The sequence below is a fragment of the Diabrotica undecimpunctata genome, chromosome 1 (assembly GCF_040954645.1).
Source record: "Diabrotica undecimpunctata isolate CICGRU chromosome 1, icDiaUnde3, whole genome shotgun sequence".
Lineage (NCBI taxonomy): Eukaryota > Metazoa > Arthropoda > Insecta > Coleoptera > Chrysomelidae > Diabrotica > Diabrotica undecimpunctata.
The window spans coordinates 47,209,304-47,232,779 of record NC_092803.1 but is presented as its reverse complement, the minus strand read 5'-3'; the positions used below and the strand labels follow the sequence as shown (position 1 = coordinate 47,232,779).

Sequence of the window (23,476 nt, the reverse complement as noted above, 5' to 3'; positions counted from 1 at the left end):
TTAGTCGCCATGAATTTGGTTTTATTTTGATTTATCTGTAACACTATTCGTTCTGCTGCTGCTACTAGCTCGGTTAGGATTTCCGCAGTTCTCGCCCTAGTTCTTGTTATAATGTCCACGTCGTCTGCATATGCTAGAATTTGGACTGATTTATTAAATATTGTTCCCCTGCTATCTAAATTAGCGTCTCGTACAACTTTTTCTAAGGCGACATTAAAAAGCTGACACTCCAGCGCATCTCCCTGCCTTAACCCCTATGTATTTGAAATGGGGTTGACGAGTTGTTTTGAATTTTTACTGCTGATAGCATCTTCGCCATTGTCACTTTGATCAAACATATGAGTTTTTTTTGGCATTCCTAACTTATTCATAGCGTTGTAAAGACTTGGTCTTAAGACACTGTCATATGCCGCTTTAAAATCGACAAAAATATGATACATATCTATGTTAAACTCTTGCGCTTTTTCGAGGATCTGTCGTAGTGTAAAGATCTGGTTAATGGTTGAACGTCCACGCCTGAATCCTGCCTGATATTCTCCTAAAAACATTTCAGTATAAGGCTTTAATCTTTCGTGCAAAATATTTAACAATATCTTGTATGCTGTATTAAGGAGAGTTATTCCGCAGTAATTATTGCATTCCAGTTGGTTTCCCTTTTTGTGTAACGGGAAAATTAAGCCTAAGCTCCATTCTTCAGGCATTTGCTCCTCAGACCAAATTCTACAAACAATTTCTCGCATTACCTGGGTGAGCTGCTCTCCACCGTGCTTAAATACCTCTGCTGGGATGCCATCGCTCCCTGGGGACCTACGGTTCCTTAGTTTTTTTATAGATATTTTCACTTCATCTACCGAGGGGGGTTCCACGAGTTCCTCATTTCGGTATTCCAGCTCTATATTGTTAGTAGGTTCCCCTTCCAGCAACTCTCGTAAGTGCTCTACCCATCGTAAAAGGATATCCTCTTTGTTGGTAAGTAAGTTACCTTCCTTATCATTACCATAGTTGATTCTTGGTTTGAATTATTTTCTAATAATATTTATTTGATATAATAATAATATTTATAATGAATTTCATATTGGAACCATATATGCAACATAACTTTTTATGTACGGAAGAGAAGGTTTAGGTACTATTTCATCTAGTGGAAGTGGCTGTAAGGTTGAAAAGATTCAATCGTTCTAATCTACAGCAACATTCTACGAGTATAACCTAGCTAGAGATCAAAATTAAGACAATTTTGAAGATGAAATGCTAAATGCAGACATTACTGAACTTTTTGAAGTTAAAGATGTTTGAGCTAACCTGATATAATATTTTAGTGTTATGGAAAAACCTGAGAAAAATCATTAAAATGTATTATTTTTTTATTCGTTATTAAATTTTTCTTTACATCATTTATTTTATTCCTGCCACCACAAATTGTATAATCAAATGAGATATTTAAACATTATTGTGATTTCTTTAACAAATTAACGAATTATTGGTGTGTTCCGAAATAAATTTTAGATTTTTCTTACAGATAATTTACCGCAACATAATTTGACGTAAAAAGACGGGTACATTTTATTTTATAAGAAAATGTCTATCCTTCAGATAACTATCTGTCAGATAGAACAATATTTATCTTGAGGTGAGAAGACCGGTCCTTTCATGCAAGAAGTTTATTATTTTAAAAAGTTAATTTTTAATTTATTTGAAACTTTTGTTGATCTCAAAAAATTGGCTTAGAATTTGGTGATCGGTAAAAAATATAATACAAAACTCGAGCTTTCTCGAGTTCAAAATTAAGTGGCGTGATTGTAGATGCAATTGATTGGATCCCCCGTCGCGTAGTGACATGCAAAATCACTAGTATAATATAATTAAATTTAATATAATTAAAATAGCTGTGAAATGTTATCAACAACAGTAAAAATAACTAAACTTTTTGCAAATTTCTTTTACTGTAGTTCTTGACCAGACAAAAAAAAACTGTTATTTACACTAGAAAAACATAAGTTTAGTTTTTAAGAGCTGTAACACTGTTAAACAATGGTTACTTTTTCACAAGCACAGGATTGATATGACAATAAGTGTCATAGTGTCATTTAACTTATAAAAATGATGTTTCTCGAAACATTTTAAATAAAATAACAATAAGTATTAAAAATATTATTTGGTTTATGTACATTTGCTTTATAAATAAAGTTTCGCCTAACAGAAACAATTGAATCAGTTTTTCCAAAGTCACACTTGTTTAATTAATTTACAAGAGAAGAATTAATTTCTAAGTTGGTCAAAACGTTCCCTGCGAATGCTTATCACGTTTTAATTCCCAGCACCTAATGCTTTAACCCTCGTATTGTATCAACATCTCTTATTCAGCAATCTATTCAATAGTATACACTTTGTAGTCTGGAAAGGGTTACTGTAAACAATCCCACGACAATTCAGTTACGAACTTAACTGTATTTCCGCCCTCAAATTAGTTTTAGTTGTTGTTAAATGACCGAGATTCAAATGAGGCCGCTAAATAATGTTTGCTTCGCAAATAATCTCGTTGTGAATGAGAAAGTTAGAAGAGTAAATTGGTAAAAAAGAGAAATAAATAATTTCAGTTTATGGAATTATAAACTGAACAAATTTGTTAAAATTAAATTAAACGAAAATACAGTTATCGCATTTACTAAATATATTTACTAAACATGTATTATACCCTGAGGAGGGTAACAAAGCTTAACCTTATTTGAACTGTAGTTGTATAAAAAATAGAAATTGTAGTAGAAGTAGAATTTTCCAATTTTAATTTTATAATGTTATGCGATAAATAAAAAAAAACAAAATATTATGGAGCTATCGAGATAAATTTTACTTAAGATACGTCATAAAATCAAATATTTATACTGCTTGTTGGTAATTGAATAACCGCTCTGAATGAAGTGATATATCATGAATGTGTTGCTTGTGTGAGTCCATTTCAAATAGGTAAAAAGAAATAAAATAAGACTTAATCACAATCAATTTAATTTTACTACCAAAACGATCGGTTTCGCTTTCTACACTTTGCAAAGCATCTTCACGTCAAACGGTACAAAGTAAATTAAATTCTGAAATTATAAAAAAGCTCATATTAGGGTGCTGTGTTAAAAAGATAAAGATTAAAATTACAATATTGGAATAATTACTGTAATTTTTATCTTTATCTTTATAAGACAAGACCCTAATATGAGCTTTTTATAATTTCAGCATTTAATTTAATTTGTACCGTTTGACCTGAAGATGCTTTGCAAAGTGTAGAATGCGAAACCGGTCGTTTTGGTAGTAAAATTAAATTAATTGTGAGTAACTCTTATTTTATTTCTTTTTACCTATTTGAAGTGGTATATTTACATTTCTATACCTCGTGATTTTTTATTTTAAGGTTTTTTAAGAAAAAACTTAAACAATTGTGTTGAACACAGAGTAAAAAAACAAAACTTATCGAATATTACATCCGTGTAGGTGCGAAGGCATGGCTGATTTTCGTGAGGAATGTCGTCGCAGCAGGAGTGGCCCTATGAAATTATCCACTCTGCTGTACGCTCTACTTAGGGGCTTCAGGTATATTGGATGAAATACCCCTAAGCATTTATCCAATTAACTTCTGGATGTATGCTGTTACACCAAGTCTTGATACAGACTTGGTGTGAATTTTCTTATATGACGAATACTATCAGGATATCGGTCGAAATAAAACAAGTTTTTTGTAGCAGAAGAAAGACTATCTACAGAGTCTTAATTGTTTGCGGTAGCAAATGGAGCAGAGCCCCGACCGGCGACCTCCTAGAGCGTACGTGCTCTAGGTAAGGCCGTGGTCTATCGACTGATGCCAAGATCCGAAGAATGCGCATATTTAAAAGTATTTTAATATTTATATCGCATTTTCGGATCTCTCGGCCAATGGTAAATTAAGAAATGTGTAAAAGGCGGGGCGATGCGCATCAGGGTGCGTATTAGTTTGTCACTAAAGGCACCAGGATGACATCCCCCTCCCTTTGGAGACTCTGTAGATAGGTAAATTTTATTAAAAAAAATTGAAAAAGTTTACATAGATAAAAACACAATAAACACTTTCAAAATGAAACGGTACAATTAATAACAAATTGCAAAAATGAAAAGTCACAACTTATACACATGGAAAATTAATAATTGATAAACTATTTTGCAAAGGTAAAAGGTACAATTGATAAACCGTTTGCAAATATAGAGAGTTATAATTAATAAACACAGTGAAAAGTAATAATTAGTAAACGATTTGCAAGATAAAAGTACAATTGATAAACAGTTTGCAAATAAAAAAGGTTATAGTTAATAAACGCTTTGAAAGTATGAAAAGTAATAGTCAATAACAATCTGCAAAAATGAAAATATGAAAAAGTTAAAGTTATCAAAGTTTTAAGATTATAAATGTTCGCAAACACAAGCACTATTAAAGCAACACTGTTACCTTGATTCTGAGGGAAGGTGGTGGTGACAGCATCTCCATCCTAGGCAGGTTCCATCCTCCTTCGATGCACCAGGCTCCCTCGGCGGGTTCGTCCTCTTCTCAGCTCTCCGGATCCCTTCTGCTTATCCACGGTGTTTCGTAGGCAAGTTTGCCCGAGGCCTCCGTGGTGACGCGGACCACATACTGGTAGGGCAGGCAGTGACTGTAGCTACTCCGGGACTTCCATAGCTTCCAGGACTTCAGGCTTCGAAGAAAACTGGCTCGCTTCAGGCGTCTGGTACACAGAAGGCGTCAGGTCTGTGTCTAGGACCTGGATGGCGGAGTGTTAGGATTTTGACGTCCTAACATCCGGTAACTCTCCCCTCTGTCCTCTTGGATCCAGCATGGATTCATAGGCTTGTGTGTACCACGGCTTCTCATCGGTGGGCGTAGTCGAAAAGCGAGTTGGGCGCCATGTCGTCGCAGCAGGAGTGGCCCTATGAAATTATCCACTCTGCTGTACGCTCTACTTAGGGGCTTCAGGTATATTGGATGAAATACCCCTAAGCATTTATCCAATTAACTTCTGGATGTATGCTGTTACACCAAGTCTTGATACAGACTTGGTGTGAATTTTCTTATATGACGAATACTATCAGGATATCGGTCGAAATAAAACAAGTTTTTTGTAGCAGAAGAAAGACTATCTACAGAGTCTTAATTGTTTGCGGTAGCAAATGGAGCAGAGCCCCGACCGGCGACCTCCTAGAGCGTACGTGCTCTAGGTAAGGCCGTGGTCTATCGACTGATGCCAAGATCCGAAGAATGCGCATATTTAAAAGTATTTTAATATTTATATGGCATTTTCGGATCTCTCGGCCAATGGTAAATTAAGAAATGTGTAAAAGGCGGGGCGATGCGCATCAGGGTGCGTATTAGTTTGTCACTAAAGGCACCAGGATGACAGGAATACCCTAAATATTACTGTTCTTGCATTAGCTGTGGGGTAAACTAAGTAGCTTTAAGTCCAATGCAGCCTAGGTCACACTACCGGAAATAAGAGAAGTAATAGAGGAGTAACATCTTGATAAAAAACGGATTCAGTTAGCATGACTGATAGCATTCTGTAAGACCCCCTTGTCTACGGTTACAGACGAAATTGAAAGGCAAACAGAACATATATCTGAAAGACGGATAAGCAAAGAAACGAAAAGTTGGTCTTTTTAGTCCCGTAAGACTGTTCACTACGCTTTTGGAATATATATGTAAAAGGGCAAAACTGACCGACAAGGGCATAAACATAAACGGAGAAAAGCTTAGCCATCTAAGGTTTGCAGATGATATTGTACTAATAGCTGATAGAATAGATAAGGCCAAAGAACTTTTAAATCAGCTCCACCTTTCCTCGCTAGAAGGGGGATTGAAAATAAATATATCTAAAACCCAGATGATGACAAATCTTGTAGTCAGCGAAGATATATGCGTAGGAACAAGATACATAGACCAGGTAATGGTCTATAAATACCTAGATCATGAGATTCGCATAGGAAAAGATAACCAAACCGTTGAGCTTCTCCGTCGTGTAAGACTGACTTGGGCAGCCTTCGGCAAGCTGAACCATATTTTCAAATCGTCTGATATACCAATATGCCTTAAAAGAAAAACGTTTAATCAGTGTGTTTTGCCAGTGTTAACTTACGGTGCGAAAACGTTGACCATGACAAGGAGAATAGAGAACAGTTCAAAAGATCCGTGTGTGTCAAAGGGCGATGGAGCGTGCTATGTTGAGCGTTTCACTACGAGACAAGATCCCAAATCGCCAGCTACGACAAAGAACAGGAGTGGCTGATGCAGTAGAGAGAGTAGCAACACTGAAATGGAACTGGGTACGTCACGTGGCTCGAATGACAGATAATAGATGGACGAAGCGGGTACTGGAATGGAGACCAAGAGATGATGCCTACCGAAGCAGAGGTCGTCCACCAACACGTTGGACTGACGATCTAAAACGTTGTCATAGGAATTGGATGCAAGAGGCACAAGATCGAAATAGATGGAAAAATTATAAGGGAAATCTATGTCCAGCAGTGGACTAGCGAAGATTGAATGATAAAGACAACCAATATAATGGAACACCTTAAATTGAAATTACTTGACCCATCCGGTTGGGGGTTAAAGTGTCAGGTTAATTTCCCGTCATGTGTAAAAATAATAAGCTACCAAAAAGCCTCAATATTGCCTGGAAACTCGGACAGAATAAATGAAAATCAAGTTTAGTGGATAATTAGCGGAAAGATGGAGAAAACCATCTAAAAAATTACCAAGTTAGATATGGATATGGTCGTCTGCATATAAACGATAAAGAAAGGGACTGGTTCAGATAAAATGAATAATTTTTTACATACAGTTTACATACATAACAATGAACATGAAAAGGAATCGATAGATAAAAGAAATTTTACTTTTCATGCCCAAATACCCTAGTAGAGACCTCTATATGACAACAAGAAGTTGGGAGACTTTTCTTTGATAGCGAATTAGAAGAACCGCAAATCCAAGCTTGCTGGAAGTTACTGCGACTATTATTCCGACAATACGTCTACAGTTTATTCTTAAAAAAAACTATCTTTTGGGTTCTTTACGTAGAAAAAAGTTAAAATAAAAGTAGACAATGAAAGTAGCAGTATGCTTAATAAAATAAGTGGGAGAGTCTTCTTGAGAATTTTTGAAAAGGGGGCAGACTGAGATATTAGGAGCTGCTGATTTTAAAACAGCATAATTTAGCAGATGTTGATGTTTAATTCAAAGTGGAGGTTTGTAGGAGGACAACGCTGTTTGCTGTAAACAACACAAATACTGAAAAGAGCTTAAGAATCAACGAAAAGAAAACAAAAAAGAAGGTGGTCGAAAAAATTAATGCCGAATGTTCATAAATCCTATTTTGGATTCTACGATTTGTTCGCGCGATATATAAGATCGGGGCAGTTTGCGTAAGGAATTTTATAAACTCCGTGTTGTTCATTTGAAATGTTGTCTTTAATTGATCGGATATGAGATGAAAGTTTTTGTTGAGGGGTAATTTTTGTCTTTATTCCTTTTAATTTAAAAATTTTGTCGATTTTGTTAGTGACACTTTTGATGTAAGAAAGAAAAGCTTTTGTATGATGAGGGTCTGAGTCTTGGGGTTGAGATTGAGTGAAGGATTAATGTTTGCGGATGTTCCTATTAATGCGTTTTGTATGAGCGATTGTTTTAAACTAAAAAGCTCAGCGAGTTTACTTGCATCATCGCAAGCGCGTATTAATCTGGATATAAGGGTATTAATGACTGAAATAATTTATGAAGGTAGTTGATAAGAGTTGACATGCAAGTAACGATTGTTATGAGTACGTTTTCGGTAAACAGAGTGATGAAAACCTTGGAATTGGTTTTTCTTTACTTCGAGAAACGTCACCGATGAATCAGTTTCCACCTTCAACATTAACTGGATATGAGTATGCATACAATTGAGATGGGTTTAAAAAGACACCAAAGCATCCCTGCCGAGGGTCAATGACTAATGTATCGTCAACATATCGTAACCAATATGCAGGTTTAAGCAATGATGTGGATAGTGCTCGGATCTCTTCTATAAAGATATTGGCAATTACTGAAGATACTGCGGAAGCCCATTGGGGAACCATTTATTTGTCTTTAGAAGATAAGTGGTCTTGCTGAATACTCTATTTAATTTTTGGAATGTTTAGAGTTTCATCTATAGGAATCTTTGTAAAGAGTGAAACGATATCGAAACTTACTAGAATGTCTGATGGTAAGATATTGTATTGTTAAAAAAGTTCGATAAAATAACAAGAATTTTTGATAAAGGATCAAGTATTTTCGGTGACAGGTTGTAGAGTTTTGGCCAAGTACTTAGCCAATGGTTGTGTGTTTGCTGTTGGTTTCTTTTGACTGTGGACTGAATCCATTAGCCGAACTAAAATTACTCTTATAATTATATCTCTTATACTCCTTATATTTATGAATATTGATAACCTATTTGATAATAATGATTTACAATAGTAAGTGGTTATGTAGGGCAGTTGTATGCACTAACAAAGGGACGTAGAGGAATATTGGGTTTGTGACTTTTTTACGAGGAATAAGATATTGTTTTATGCCAATAGGAATTGTTTTATGCCAATAGGTTTTATTGATTATGGCTTTTGTTGTTTTTTCTAGATAGGCATTTATATTTATATATCACTACTGGGTAGAAGTATAAACCGCCCCTTTAGTATGAGCTCTTCTGATACATTGTCTAGGTGTATCATTTCGTTTTTTCTTTGTTTTCTTTTTCTCTGTCTTTTTACAGAGTCAAAGGCTTGCTGAAAGTCTACATACAAAATATATAGACATAAATAAATATTGTAAATAAACAGATGGTTATTTCAGAAAGTTATGAGAGTTTACGTGAGCAAATATAGACAATCAAATTATTTTACTTAACTTTAAAACACCAAAGTAATAATGTTATAAACAATATAGGTGTACCAATTCGAATTCTTATAAATTTATTTGTGTAAAATACAAATTAAGAAACTTTTAAAACGTTTAATATATAATTATATTCAGTTTTTATTAGGTTTCTATACATTAATTCCTTTCTAACTATACCCCTTACTTTACCACAAAATTTAAGGGAAACACGTACCACAAACTGGCCTTTTCATCGCAAAATTTCGCATTTCGATTCTAAAATTTTACATAAAACAATTTACTCACCAGAGGTCAAGCCGACCATAGCACCCCAAAACAAAAGAAGAAACATGGCGGTATTCGCCAACCGTTGATCCCGGCACTTTATATATTCAGGGTTTCTGAAATAAAAAAGAATATCTTTTAGCAAAATCAAATATTACTTCTATTTTTTGTTTGAGTTAAAAAATAAAATTTTATTTTTGGTACACATATAAAAACTACAACAAAAAATTACATAAAGCTTTTATTGAATGTACTTTTATTGAAAAGTATTAAACTAAGGGGATTTTTAAAATTTAATTATCACAAGCCTGAAATAAAGAGTTTGTTTTATAATAAAATTTATCCTCCCAACAAGAGCGGAATAAAAGCAAAGATGCTACAAGGAAACAATTCAAAAAAAAAATATAGAATTGCTGCCATACATATTAAGCTAATATCTGATATACCAGTTTTATTTATAAATGTATACAGGCTGTTTCAAATAAAGGTAACCCCGTCTCTAGCGTAGGTAAAAAACAATTTACGCATTTTTTACGATTTTGCCGAAACTACTGGTAACAGTCTAATGAAATTTTATACGAATATGTTTTGGAAGCTGATACATCCCATGAATTTGTTTTTATATCTGATTCTCATAGAGGGCGCTAGTTACACGGATCGTACGAAGTATTAGTCAATATAACTTTTTTAAGAGTATAATAATTATTAATCAAAATTTCAAGTAAACTTAAACATCATTCAATTTTACATGAAAAAGGTACTGTTGGTAAAACTCGATACTGTGTATCGTTTTCGGAATATTTTGATTTGAAATTTATGAAGTAATAATTGATGCTGGTATAAAATAGTTAGTAATTAAACAAAACTCACAAGAAAAAAATTCAATTACTTAATGACTAAGAACATAAAATAAAATTCACTACTCCATATGCCCTCCGTTTTCGCGAATACACAAGTCTATTCTTTTTTCTAAAGATTCCATTAACCTTCTAAACGGTAGGGGATCAGCTATGATGGCATTAAATTGACGTTGAATTCTTTCTTTCAATTCTTGGCGTGAATTTACCTCTGTAGCATAGACTTTTTCCTTAATATACGACCAAACTGCGTAGTCCAAAGGGTTAAAATCGCATGACCAAGGAGGCCAAGGAATCGGAGCTTCTGCACCTCTACCAATCCATCGATTCGGAAAATGATTACTCAACCAATTACGACACCTTCTATCAAAGTGTGGTGGAGAATAAGGAATTGTTTAAACAATCAAGATACATATTACCATTTAAATTTCCAGGTAGAATATGATAACCTATTAATTTGTTACCTAAAGTTGCTGCCCAAACATTAACTTTAAATGAGTGTTGGTAATGTGATACCCTTTTGACTCGTGGATTCTCATCACACCAGTAGTGTGCATTATGGGAGTTAAACATACCTTGTCGCGTAAAGGTGGCCTCGTGCGTAAAAAGAATGCATTTTAAAAAATTTGGATTGTGGGCTGTTCTTTGTTGCAATGTTTCACAAAAATCCACTCTAACTGGTAGATCATCTGGCAAGAGCTTTTGGACTTATCTGTAATGATAAGGATTGCTGTTCTTTCAGTATCCGCCAAGTACTCGAAGAAGAAGTATTTCATTTGTCTTGCTATATTCCTTACGCTAACTGTTGGATCTTGATCAAGTAAATTTAAAATATTATTTTTTTATGAATTGTTGTTGTTGTCTTGGTCTTGGTCTACCAGAATTTATTTTATTTGGTCTCACATTCCCAGTTTCTCGACAACGTCGTTCAACGGCTCTAAATGTTTTTTTACTTGGTAAGTTTCTTCTAGGAAACTTTTCTGCATAACGTGTCACAGCTGCACTAGAAAATCCTAAACATTCGCCTAAGGTTAATAACATGTCAGTGTATTCAACATTTTAGTACATTTTGATTTGATTTCACAAATAACAAGGTTTGAAAACTCTAATTATTGTTGATTTATCGTCATAACAATTAATAAATGTCAGATTTCCATGGCACACTTGGAGAAAATAGATGTATACCTATTAGAACTTTATCATAACTACCAGCATCAATTATTACTTCATAATTTTCAAATCAAAATATTTTGAAAACGGTACACAGTATCGAGTTTTAGTAAGAGTACATTTTTCGTGTAAAATTGAATGATGTTCAAGTTTACTTGAAATTTTGATTAATAGGTAATTATACTCTTAAAAAAGTTATATTGACTAATACTTAGTACGATCCGTGTAACTAGCGCCCTCTATGAGAATCAGATATAAAAACAAATTCATGGGATGTATCAGCTTCCAAAACATATTCTTATAAAATTTCATTACACTGTTGCCAGTAGTTTCGGCAAAATCGTAAAAAATGCGTAAAATTTTTTATTTTTCAACGCCCTGTATTTTGAAAACGAATGGCGTTACAAAAATTTTTTACTAGGCAAACCTCAATTATTTTTCAGTTTTTTACCTACACTAGAGATCGGGTTACCTTTTTTTGAAACACCTTGTATAAACTTTTGACTTATCTATAGTTTTCTTCATAGCAATTTATAACAGAGAATATCTTATATTCTAACGAAAATCTCTTACTGCCTAGCCATTTTTTTAGATATGGAACGAAATGATTCTTACCGATAGCCAAATCTAGACAAAAAAACGGCTAACGTACTAATTGGAAATGCACAGGGGCTGTGTATCAAATTTTGTCGCCCTTTTCCACGAATGATGTGGAATAATGTTAAAAAAATGTTCAATAAAGGAAGAAAAACGCTTGTATTGACAAGATATTTAATAAATAAAAAAAATAAAGTTACAAATATAAAAACAAATATACAGGGGCCCCCTGGATTGATACGGCTGCGGTAGCTACGTCCTTGTCTTCATCATTACAAACTGTAAAGTTATTTTACTGGAGATGCATTAAATTGATATGATAAGCATCAATTTTTGTTTTCTCCTTCTATAAATATTAAATTAAAATCTAAAAACATAACTACAACATTCCTTCTTAATTAGTAAACCGTTGTTAATTCTTTTTAAGACTGAGAACCTTTGTGCATTAATTTTTGATAGACAAGGCGAAAAGGTCGGGTTCATTTGGAAAAATATTCTCATGAGATTATTTTCATCATCATCATCCAGGCTTCATTTATCACGTCCACTTCTGGACATAGGCCTCCCTTAAAATCTTCCATTCTTTGCGCTCTTTGTTGCCAATTTTTTGTGATACGCCTGATGTCGTCAGCCCAACGTGTAAGTAGTCTTCCTCTACTAGAGATTATTTTGCCTAATCAATTTTATGAGATGCCCCAAAATAAGGTTCAAATGGTCATCCAGACGAAAAAGTTGTTTAAATTTTCTTAAACAATTTTGTTTAAACAAATTGTAACAATCAATTTTTGGGCTCAGACAAATTATTTTTAATATTTTGGACCATTTAAAAACAATTTAAAACTGAAAAAAAAACTCAAAATAACGATTTTTAAGACTCAAAAACACAATTAATAAAATGTTATTTTTTAAATGACCAAGATCCTAAATTTAAGTTCAAGACTTGTTCTATCATTTCCCGCTAAGTATTTTGGGCTTATTTAATTTTAATGGTATATTAACCTTATTAAGTATAAGTGAATATTGAGGTCTTTAAAACACGCGCGATTTTTCGAGTACGACGGCTCAGCCGGAGAATGTAACTCAAATTTGGTGCAGAAATTACACACGATATACCCGAAAAGTATGGACTTCGAGAAAGGAACGAAAGGGGACGCAGACTAATACAGTTCTGTCAAGAAAAGAAATGCATTATAGCAAATACTTTGTTTCAGCAACTTAAAAGATGACTATATACCTGGAGATCTGCTGCTAGTCAAGAGGGAAAGATAATCAGAAATCAAATTGACTTCATTATCATTATTAGAAGGTTTAGAAACATTATTAAAATATATACAAGTGCAGATGCAGCAATTAACCATAATCTGCTCTGTGCTGGATTCAAACTTAAACTGAAAAGAATAAAAGCTCTGACAACTCAGAAGAAACCTAATAATTGACTCCTAAGAAATGCCGTAATAGCAGATTAGTTCGGAAATAAAATAACTCGTGAGATCAAAAACAGTTAGAAAGATATGGACAAGAAAATGTCGGCCAAAATCTAGACATAATGAATTCCGCCATGCATAGCAAACAAAGTTTTTAATCCAGAAAAGGACACAATAAAGAAAAACATTTAAATGGCCGATAAAATACTAGACCTTATTCAACAAAGAAGCATCTGGAAAACTAAAGACGAGACTCGACATAGAGAAATATATCGACAAATAAGATACGAAGTTAAGGGAGTACAAGCGGCCTGGATGAAACAAAGATGTCGTGAAATGGAAGAACAACAAAAAAAACATGACGAGTTTAACATACACAAAAAAACTTAAAGAAATTATCTACACTCAGAGAGAAAGAACTCCTCTCTTCATTAGAAACTCTAAAGGTCAAAAAATTCTCGACAACGAAAAAAAGGAAGAATGGACTAAATAAACGAGCTCTTCCTGGATACAAGGCGACCCCTTAACACCCCAAAGTATACGAATACTGGTCCCAGCATTTTAAAAGCTTAAGTATAGAAAGTCATTAAACAAAGTAAAAATAGGAAATCTCCAGGCCCTGACCAAATACAATCAGACTGGCTTAAATTTCTAGATAACGAAAATGTCTCAGAACTAACAAACATTTATAACTACATATACGAAACTAATAATGCTACAAATAAGGTTGGAGTCTACATTTATCCTATACCAAAAAAACCTAAGCCATCATCATGTAAAGACTTTAGACTAATTAGTCTTATGAGTCACTATCTCAAACTCAAACAAAAGATAATTCTTAATAGAATTCACACAAATGTGACGAAAAAATGGAAAACAAACAATTTGGTTTCAGAGAAGGATAAAGAATAAGGGAAACTTTGTTCTCAATGCTAACATTACTTTAAAGATCATGAGAAGAACAGAAACCAAATTATTTGTGCTTTATATATTTTGAAAAGGCACTGTTTGAGTATCTAGAAATAATTGGAATAGATGATAGAGATCTGAGACTTTTACACCATCTATATTGGCATCAACAAGCTTTTACTCTGATAGACGGCAAAGCAACAGACATTTTCATTTAAAGAGGTGTCAGACAAGGTTGTGTATTGTCCCCAACTTTGTTTAACGTGTACTCAAAAAAAAATATTTAACGAAGACTTGGAAGATAATGTGGAGTTGGAATTAATGTAGAAACTATTAACAACATCAGATATGCGGATGACACAGCAATCGTGTATAGGTCAAGTCATTAGAAAATGCTTTGATAACGCATTTGGCATAAATACATTAAAGAAAAAGTTACTTGTGGTTAGTAAACAAGACGTTGTCCCTATGCAACTAATTGGCAACCATGAGCCGATTACAAAAGCCAACAATTTTACATACCTAAATTTGTTACTATTTAAATGGATATAAGCCACAATTAAAAGTTAAAGTAATTTTATTGACGTTTTAATTTATACTTCTCAATCATATATCTACCTATCGTATCGTTCTCAAAATAGAAAATATTTGAGAATATGTATTTCCAATTCATATGGCTTTCGTGGATTTTCAAAAAGCACGCGACACAAGAAAACTTTGTAAAATTTGCTTGTTTGGTGACAAATATATACCATAGCCATATATACCATCACTGTATTCAAAGAATGTCTACACAACTCTAACGATTTAGCAAGATGAGATTTTCCAACGGTTATCTAAGACGTTTGAGAAAGTATGGCAATATGTATTGTAGACGCTTTGAGAGGTGAAAGATATGAATTACTCCAAATCTTATTAGACAGTAAAGTAAAAAGCTAAAGATCAGTAGGAAGACGCCAGAACTCATAACTAAAAGATTTAAGGGGATGGTTTGATTGCTCATCCGCAGATATATTTTGTGCAGCAGTTTCTAAAGCTACACTTATCATTTGGATCGATTTCCAAAAAGGACGACGCAATAAGAAGACGAGGTATTCTATGTTATGGAAACAGTTTTGACACTATTGATTGAAATTCGAATTTATGTGTCGATAAAGTAAACAGTTATTTATTAACTCTGTATATTTTAATTATTTAATAAAGTCTGCTGTGTTAAATAATGACTTTTTTATTCCATTCAACGTGTTTTATTTAATCAAATTGTGGCAAACTCTTTGCAATATCAATCAATATATGAAGTGGTTTTTCTCTTTGAATATGGTTAAAGTTATATGTCTATTTTTAATTAATGACAATTATCTGACTGGTGTCAAGATAAATATAAATTTGTAAACTCCTTTTACCCTATGACGGCCGATATGTAATTAAGATATGATCAGTGGGCCTCAAACAGTGGGGCGTTAATATTTAATTCCGATTACTTGAAAAGTTGTAGCGTTATAACTGCTACATTGCCTGCTTTCTTTCTTATGTTAATATATTTCGTTAATTCTATTCTCCAATTTCCATATCTTCTGTCATAATTCATATTCTTCTATATTCTCCATTGTATCTCTTATTTTTCTATATATTTTCTCAGATATAGATTGTATCAGAATTATGTCGTTACGTAATTGATTCATTATTCTCTTTTCATTTTTACTGGTATTTGGTATAAAAACCAGTTGGCGTCCAAATCTATCTTCTTTATATATATATATATATATATATATATATATATATATATATATATATATATATTTCAGTATCTACCTTTCCTATTTTCTTAATAATCATCATTTTTATCTTTTACTCAAGTTTCTAAAGAATGAATTTTATTTTCATCTCTATTTCTGTTACTTTGGAACGAGAGGTGCCATCTTTATTCTCTGTTTAGTTTAATGCTAGTGACAAAGACTCCTTTTTGTTGACATTTCCCCCTTCCCGTTCGATACAAAAGTCGATATAATGGCTTTTATTTCTAAAAATGTCGATTTTCTTCATGACTTTTGTAAAAGTATAATAACCAATTGTTGTGTCGTCTCCTGAATTAGGAGTCAACCTCCGGGATACATTTCTCAGGTGCGGGTCAATTTATATTAACATCCAGAAGACCAACCGGCCTGAGAATGGCACTATCATTCCAATAGGAGAGTTGACTCCAGGGCAAGAAAATCCACAATTAACAACATGGCTTGCTAGCAACCATAGCAGAAAAGACCAGGATAAAACCTAGGATTTGGTGACAAGCATTTTTCCTTACTATAATGTAACACTATAGCAAGAAGTCGAATAATTTTTATTTAAATTCAATTTAATTTTTAAACATGTATTTTTCTGCCCTTTTTGTTTAATATTTTAATAAACATGTGTTAATTTAACTGTGTATTGTTTCTTCTTTTTACTTGTTTGCGTGTGTTGCTCCAGAGTAGGCCATATTCACGTCCTGAGTGAGCTAGCCAGGGAGTGTTTCGTATAACGTCTAATGTAGCAATTTTGCAATTGATACATTAGGGGTTATGACGTTAAAAATTGGTCCCAACGGGAAACTATTTGTCGCTCCAACGTTGTTAGTGATGTTAGTCGGATTGTAGCAGCAAACTAAGGTTTGCTGTTGACAACAAACAACAAGTTGACAACAGCAGCTCAACGTTGGGATGTTACAAATTGAGCCTCGAAGGGTTACAAATTGGCACCCAATGAATGTTCGTTGGAACGTTACAAATTGGTGCCTAACGTTACAAAGTAAAAATATTTAATTTCCTGTATTATATGTTCAGTAATAATATTGAATTTTACTGTATCAAAGGCAAATAAAATGAATATAATATGTATATACAGGGCGTGTTAAAAGAAGTGGGACGGAATATTTCTAATACTCGAAATTATTTGTCGACATCAAATATTCATCAAGGTCTCCATAAAGCTCTATTTTGCGTAGAGTGAAAATTATACGAATGGTTTTACATGCTGTTAAATTGGAAAATACTTGCTGGTATGTCCAAATTTGAATAAAATACATTTAAGACTTTACTTTCTGAAGACACTGTATTAAATATAACCTTATAACAAATTGGCACTAAATCACTTCCGAGTTTTCATCAAAACAAAATGTTTAAACACGTGTAGTCCAGTAATTATTACCAAAGCTATTAAAAGTATGCAGTCCAGTAATTAGATCGAAGGTACTTTATCGTTTAACTAAAACACACACACACCACACAACACACCACAAAGTCCGAATTGAATTTCCGAAACACTTTTTTGTTACTTTTTTTAGCAAATTATTTGTCCTATTCACTGTCTGATATTTCACTATCAGAGTTGTCACTACCTGAATTGTCTATCCGAATAATTGGAGGCCGGACCACATCTTTAACTCGCTCGGTTTGAAAAGACTGTTCTAGTTCTGTTCTAGTTCTAGCGATTCTTTCCATAAACTAAGAACTGTTGTTTTGGATGCATGTTTATCATAAATATGTTTTGCTAACCCCAAACTAACTCAATTGCATTATAGTGGCAATGGTAGAGCGGAAGTCAAAGAACTTCATGACCATATTTAAGAGTCATTTGGTCAGTAACAATCTTCTTTTGAATTTTGTGCTCTCCACACGTTTGAAGTAAATCGACTTTTAAAAATATGTCACTGTGATAAATTTTCTTTTCTGTCAACCACAACTTTATTTCTTCTTTTGTCCAGCTGCTTAAAGGAAATCTCTCTTCTACTCTTAAGTGGTAGGATGCATTATCCAACACTATTATGGATGATCGCTTCAATTTTTTTAACAAATTTTCTTCAAACCATTCTTCAAAAATATTTGCATCCATATTTCCATGGTAATGACCTGTATTCTTTGTGGACGAGAAAATTAAACTAGCGTCAGGAATAAAACCCTCATTATTTCCAGCATGAGGTATAATGCAGCGTTTACCATTACCGGAACGACTAGAAGAATAACATTTCGTGGTGCCATCTTGCCAGGACAATTTTGACATATTTCTTTTAGCGAAAATCCAAGTTTCATCTAAAAATACAACTTGCCTCGGACTATCAGACGTTTTATTGTTCACGTATTTTCTTAAAAAAATGCTACCGTTTTGAAACAACATTAGAGAGTTCACACAATACTTGTCTATTATTTGTCTTTTTATATCAAAATCCTAAATGTTTCAGCACTTTCCACAAACTTGTTAAACTAATATCACACAGTTCCTTGTCTTTTATTTTTATAGCAATAACTGTTACATGTTTTTTGGCTTTATACATATTATATATAATATTTTTAATTGCAAGTTTAATTGACTGGTGCAAATCTAAAGTTTTTGGATGTCGACGATTTCTCTTGCTTACTCTATTTATTTCATCCTCATCCTAACTCATGTTATTAATTCTTAGGAATGTCCTCTCTGAGATACCGCAAGCATCACATGTGCGTTTCCGAACTGCCATAACAGATGTCAATGGACCCATATTATTTTTTTCCCAATTGAAATAACTGTCGACTTTTAGAACTAAACGCCGTTCTTCTGGAGATAACACTTTACGTTTCGACTGTATTTTATTTTCTTCCAAATTACTCATTTTACTTTAAAGTACCGCTTCACTACACTATTATAAAAAATAGGTACTTATATACAACTACTACACCCTAAAAAGGGCGAGGGTTGTGCAACAGACGAAACAATCGAACACAAATTATTTAACAGGCAATGCTAAACTAGCATACACACTGCATTGATTGTAATTGCAAAAACCGTTCGCATGTTTTAAATAAAATTTTTGCTGATTTTTTTTTGTTAAATTATTAAATAACACCAATACAACCCACGACCATTAAATAATTTTTAACGATAAACAGAAGATAAATATAATGACGTTTGAATTTGATTTACCTTGTCGACGACAGTGTTATTAACAGAAAAATATTTTTAAACAGCACGAATCATTTTTCAATGAATGTGTGGATTTAAGAAATACATTATTAAATAAATTTTTAAAGTGTGTATAAAGGAGATTACAATTATTATGAAACATGGTACTCCTTATTTTTCAAATAATATGTTCTTAATCAAAGGCATAACTTTGATTATTGGGTAAACCTACATTATAAGATACGTCAGAAGAAATAAAAAAAAATTAACATGTAATAAATTTACTGTTTAAATAAATATTCCGTACTTCTACTATTGCAATGAAATATTAAAACCAATAAACGATAACCTGTTGAGCGGTTCGGATTGAAACAACAGAGCAGTAAAATATTCATAAAGGTATTACCAGTTTCCTTGTTAATATATTCCTTATTGAATTAAAACCACGTTAAACGAAGCTAGAGAAATTATTATATTCATATTAAAACAAAATAATAAAAAACAAACATAAAACAACTTCCGCTACGTCCGGTCGTCTTGAACGTATCCTCCTACACAAAACAGCAAAAACCTAATTCGTAAAACGAATTTTATTACCTCAACATTATTGCTATGGTAAGCGCAAGTTTTCTCGTATATGAAATGAGAATGAGACAAAAGGAAATTAGTTTTTCATTACACAGATTCTCCGGTTTTATATAAAACGCTTTTTAAAATTTCGTTCGCGGTTTTTGCTCATATAATATATATGAATTTGAGACGTACGCGAGAGCAGGAAATGGTATAATTTATGGTATAAGGGTATTAGCTTAAACAGCTCTTTTAGAATTGGAAACGGTACGTAATACTTCAGATTTTTTTTAATACGATGGAGTAAAAATTTATTACATTTAAGCAAGAATATATGATTAAATTTAATGTTATCACAAATATCGTAAACATACTAAGAAATATAAACTTACTGTATAATAATTAAGAAGATTTTTATTTGTATATTAATATGTTTTTCTTTCATGGAAAAATATTAATTTTTCTGTGTCGTAGTCTTTTTATCATTTGTACGTTTTAGTTGCTGCCTTAATAGATTACGTTAAATTGATAAGTACACTTAATGCATTTGTATCGCAAGAAATTAATCTTTACAGCCAAAAATTCACTATTGTTGAAGCAATCGGTCCACTTTGGAAGCAAATTGCGAGTGAGAGAACTGAAAACTGAAGATCCCTATATCTATAAAAAAAAATTCTGCAGAGCTGTAGAAGACTTCAATAATATATTGGAATGAGAATAAGAATTACTTATGGCAAACGTCCTGCTTTACTTTACTTTTTCGTGTCTGGATCCGACTACAGTTTTTCTGCCTAATATCGGGCTACGTCTACACCCTTTGTATTTGCGAGCCATAAATCATCGAGGGTGCACTGTGATGGCCAAAGTCTGCATACTCTCAGGTGCTCCACGTTTTGTATTTCCCCACATTCACATTTGCCCCATTGGCTGATGCCCCATTTAATGAGGTTCTGTTTTACAGGGACAACACCTGTGCGTATGCGATTGAGTGTCCGCCAGGTTCTCCAGTCCAAGTTCATTCCATTAGGTCGTTCTGGATGTAGGGGGAACAGTTCGGGTGATTCGATGCTGACATTTCTCATAAACCTTTTCCTTGATTTAAGTCGGCTGATTCCTGGCGGTTCGTCAAACCCGTATAATTGGTGCCTTTCATCGAAAGTTTGTCTGAACTTGTCCACATGTTGTGAGGCGCATCTACGGTCGTCTGGTGATGCGAATCCAGCTACCCGGTACAGTAGAGGGAGACGGGTAGGCTTCATACAACCGGTAATTATTTTAAATGTTTCATTTAACGCCGTGGTGACTTGTTGGGCGTGTCTAGATCTACCCCAGACGGGACAAGCATATTTCCCTGTTGAGAAACATAAGGCCGCAGCTGTTGCCTTCAAGACCTGGGGGTTTGCACCCCACTTGCTTCCTACAAGTTTCCGGAGAAGGTTGTTTCTTGTAGAAACCTTTTGTGTGCTCTGACAGTGGAATTTATACATTAGTGACCGGTCTAGTACTACTCCAAGATATTTGGGCCTATCAGTATGTTTCAAGCGTTGTCCCTCTTAAGAAACATTCAGTTTTACATGCGCCAGTTGATTGTTGAGATGGAATGCACATACTTGGGTTTTAGTAGGGTTTGGCTTTAATGAGTTTTGCTTGTAGTAAGTTGACATCATGGAATGTATGTTTCCCCTTTACGGCTATACCAAGGTCATCAGCGTAGACAAAACTCTCAGTCTGAGGGTGCATTGGTTGGTCGTTGGTGTAGATGTTAAATAAGGACGGCGCCAGAACGCTTCCTTGAGGTAGGCCATTTTTTTGGGTTCTTCATCTGCTCTTCTTTCCATTTAGCAGAACGTAGAAACCTCTATTACACAACAGTGATCTAATGATATTTACCAGATCATAGTCAAGCACAGTGTTATAGATCTAAGTTAGCAAGGTTTTGTGGTTTATCGTATCATAGGCTGCTGTGAGGTCTATCAAGGCTACTCCCACTATCTTTTTCTTCTCAAATCCCTCCTCTATGTATTCTGTTAGGTTCAGCACTTGACCTGTGCATGATTTACCTGGTCTGAAGCCTGCTTGTTGTGGGATTAGTTTTGCATCTAATTTTTCCTGGATGCGGTTTAAAATAAGGCGTTCATACAATTTATACAAATGGTATAGCAGGGATATCGGACGGTAGCTACTCGGTAGTTCAAGGTCTTTCCCAGGTTTCAGAAGGGCTACTACTTTTGATTTACGCCACAGTTTTGGAATCTGGTAAGTAGAGCGACAGATGTTAAATAGATCGAGCACAAATTGTCTCGCTTTTTGCCCGAGGTGTTTTATCTGCTCTGTTAGGATTTCGTCCACCCTAGGTGATTTTCCATTTTTCATACAGTCAATACCATTTTTGACGTCCTGCTATTACTGTGTAACTAGTAAGTTAACTTGCCTATCTAAGTAACTTTTTCTAAATTATTTAATTTACACGTTACTTCTTCAAATCATTAATGTACCTCTGCAGAGGTACTCATTCTCCAACTCACTTGAAATATTTCGTGATGCTGTCCGCAGTGCAATTTATGACTTTAAAGGAAGAATATTTTAGGATAGGTAACAAACAACTACACTATTATTAATGCAAATCATAAATAGAGACCTGTGTTTCATCTTGCGATTCTTTATATTATCCGTTATTCCTTGTATGAAGTTGGGGCCTTTTCACAGCATACTTTTTGGGTCTCGGATGAGAATATAAAGCCAGACTATGCTTGTAGTAAGAAGTAATAAGATTTGATCTGAGATATATTTTGTATTTTGAGAACGATTTCCGAAGTGTAAATTATAACGTCAACAAACCTAACTTAACCTTCAATTGGTCTTATTAGAACAGCCAACGATTAAGCACGTTAAATTCTAATTATTCGTTTATCTGTCTTTGCAAAGGTTAAAAACGCGTTTTGTGAATGTGTTTTATTTTAATGACTACGGCTCAATTGTTTACAACTCCTCCAAAAAAAACGTACTTAAAAACAATAGATATTATTCAGAATAAAGGTTTTCGAATTTCCTTAGGAGCATACCACACAAGTCCAACAAAAACCTTATACTGGAAAACTTGAGAGATTCCACTAGCGTTTAGAAGACAATATCTAAGTCTTTCTTATGCCGCGACAGTATTGTCTAATCAGGATAATCCAGTTATACACAACGTATTCGCTGACCGCTTTAAAAGTTCTTTCCAAACTTCAAATCGAACTGATCACCCTTTCTATTACCGCCTACATACCTAATTGTTAACAATAGGTATCCATTTTCCAGACACCTACGATATCTCCTCAATTCAAACCCCTCCTCCTTGGACAATTCGACTTCCCTCTACTGACACCAGCTTATTACGCCTAAACAAGTCAGAAACGCCAACAAGTCAAATTAATCAAGAATTTCTTAAAATATTAAGCAAATATGGTAGCTGTTTCAAAGTTTACACCGATGCCTCCAAAAACGAAGACGAAACTGGGGCAGCAATCTACTCATCAGATTATACAGAAGCTTACAAATTACCTTCATATACAACAACGTTCTCTGCTGAATTATATGCGATACTAAAAGCACTAGTTCTGATAGTTAACAAAAATAAAAAGAGAAATATCAATATGTATTACAGATTCTCTCAGCTAAATAATGGCATTAAACCAACTCTACTGTAATCATCCCTTCTCATTAAAAAGGAACTAAAACATGCAGAAAGTATAAACATTAATGTTAATTTTATATAGTTACCGTCACATAGTGGAATCGAAGGAAACGAGGTTGTAGACAAAATGGTAAAAAATGCACATACTAACCCAAACGCAGAAGAGAATACGAAA

The 23,476-nt window shown here is 33.8% G+C and overlaps 1 protein-coding gene across 4 annotated transcripts in view; it reads right to left on the bottom strand.

The window, feature by feature from the left end:
- Positions 1 to 23,476, bottom strand: part of LOC140448853 (Ig-like and fibronectin type-III domain-containing protein 2) — a 1,058,385-nt gene that overhangs the window by 305,022 nt on the left and 729,887 nt on the right. For all 4 annotated transcript variants that reach the window (XM_072541975.1, XM_072541985.1, XM_072541976.1 and 1 more), the window contains one exon: positions 9,209 to 9,303. In XM_072541975.1, coding sequence (XP_072398076.1) covers positions 9,209 to 9,254 — 46 coding nt within the window. In that variant the 5' untranslated portion in view covers positions 9,255 to 9,303. The remainder of the gene's footprint in view (positions 1 to 9,208; positions 9,304 to 23,476) is intronic.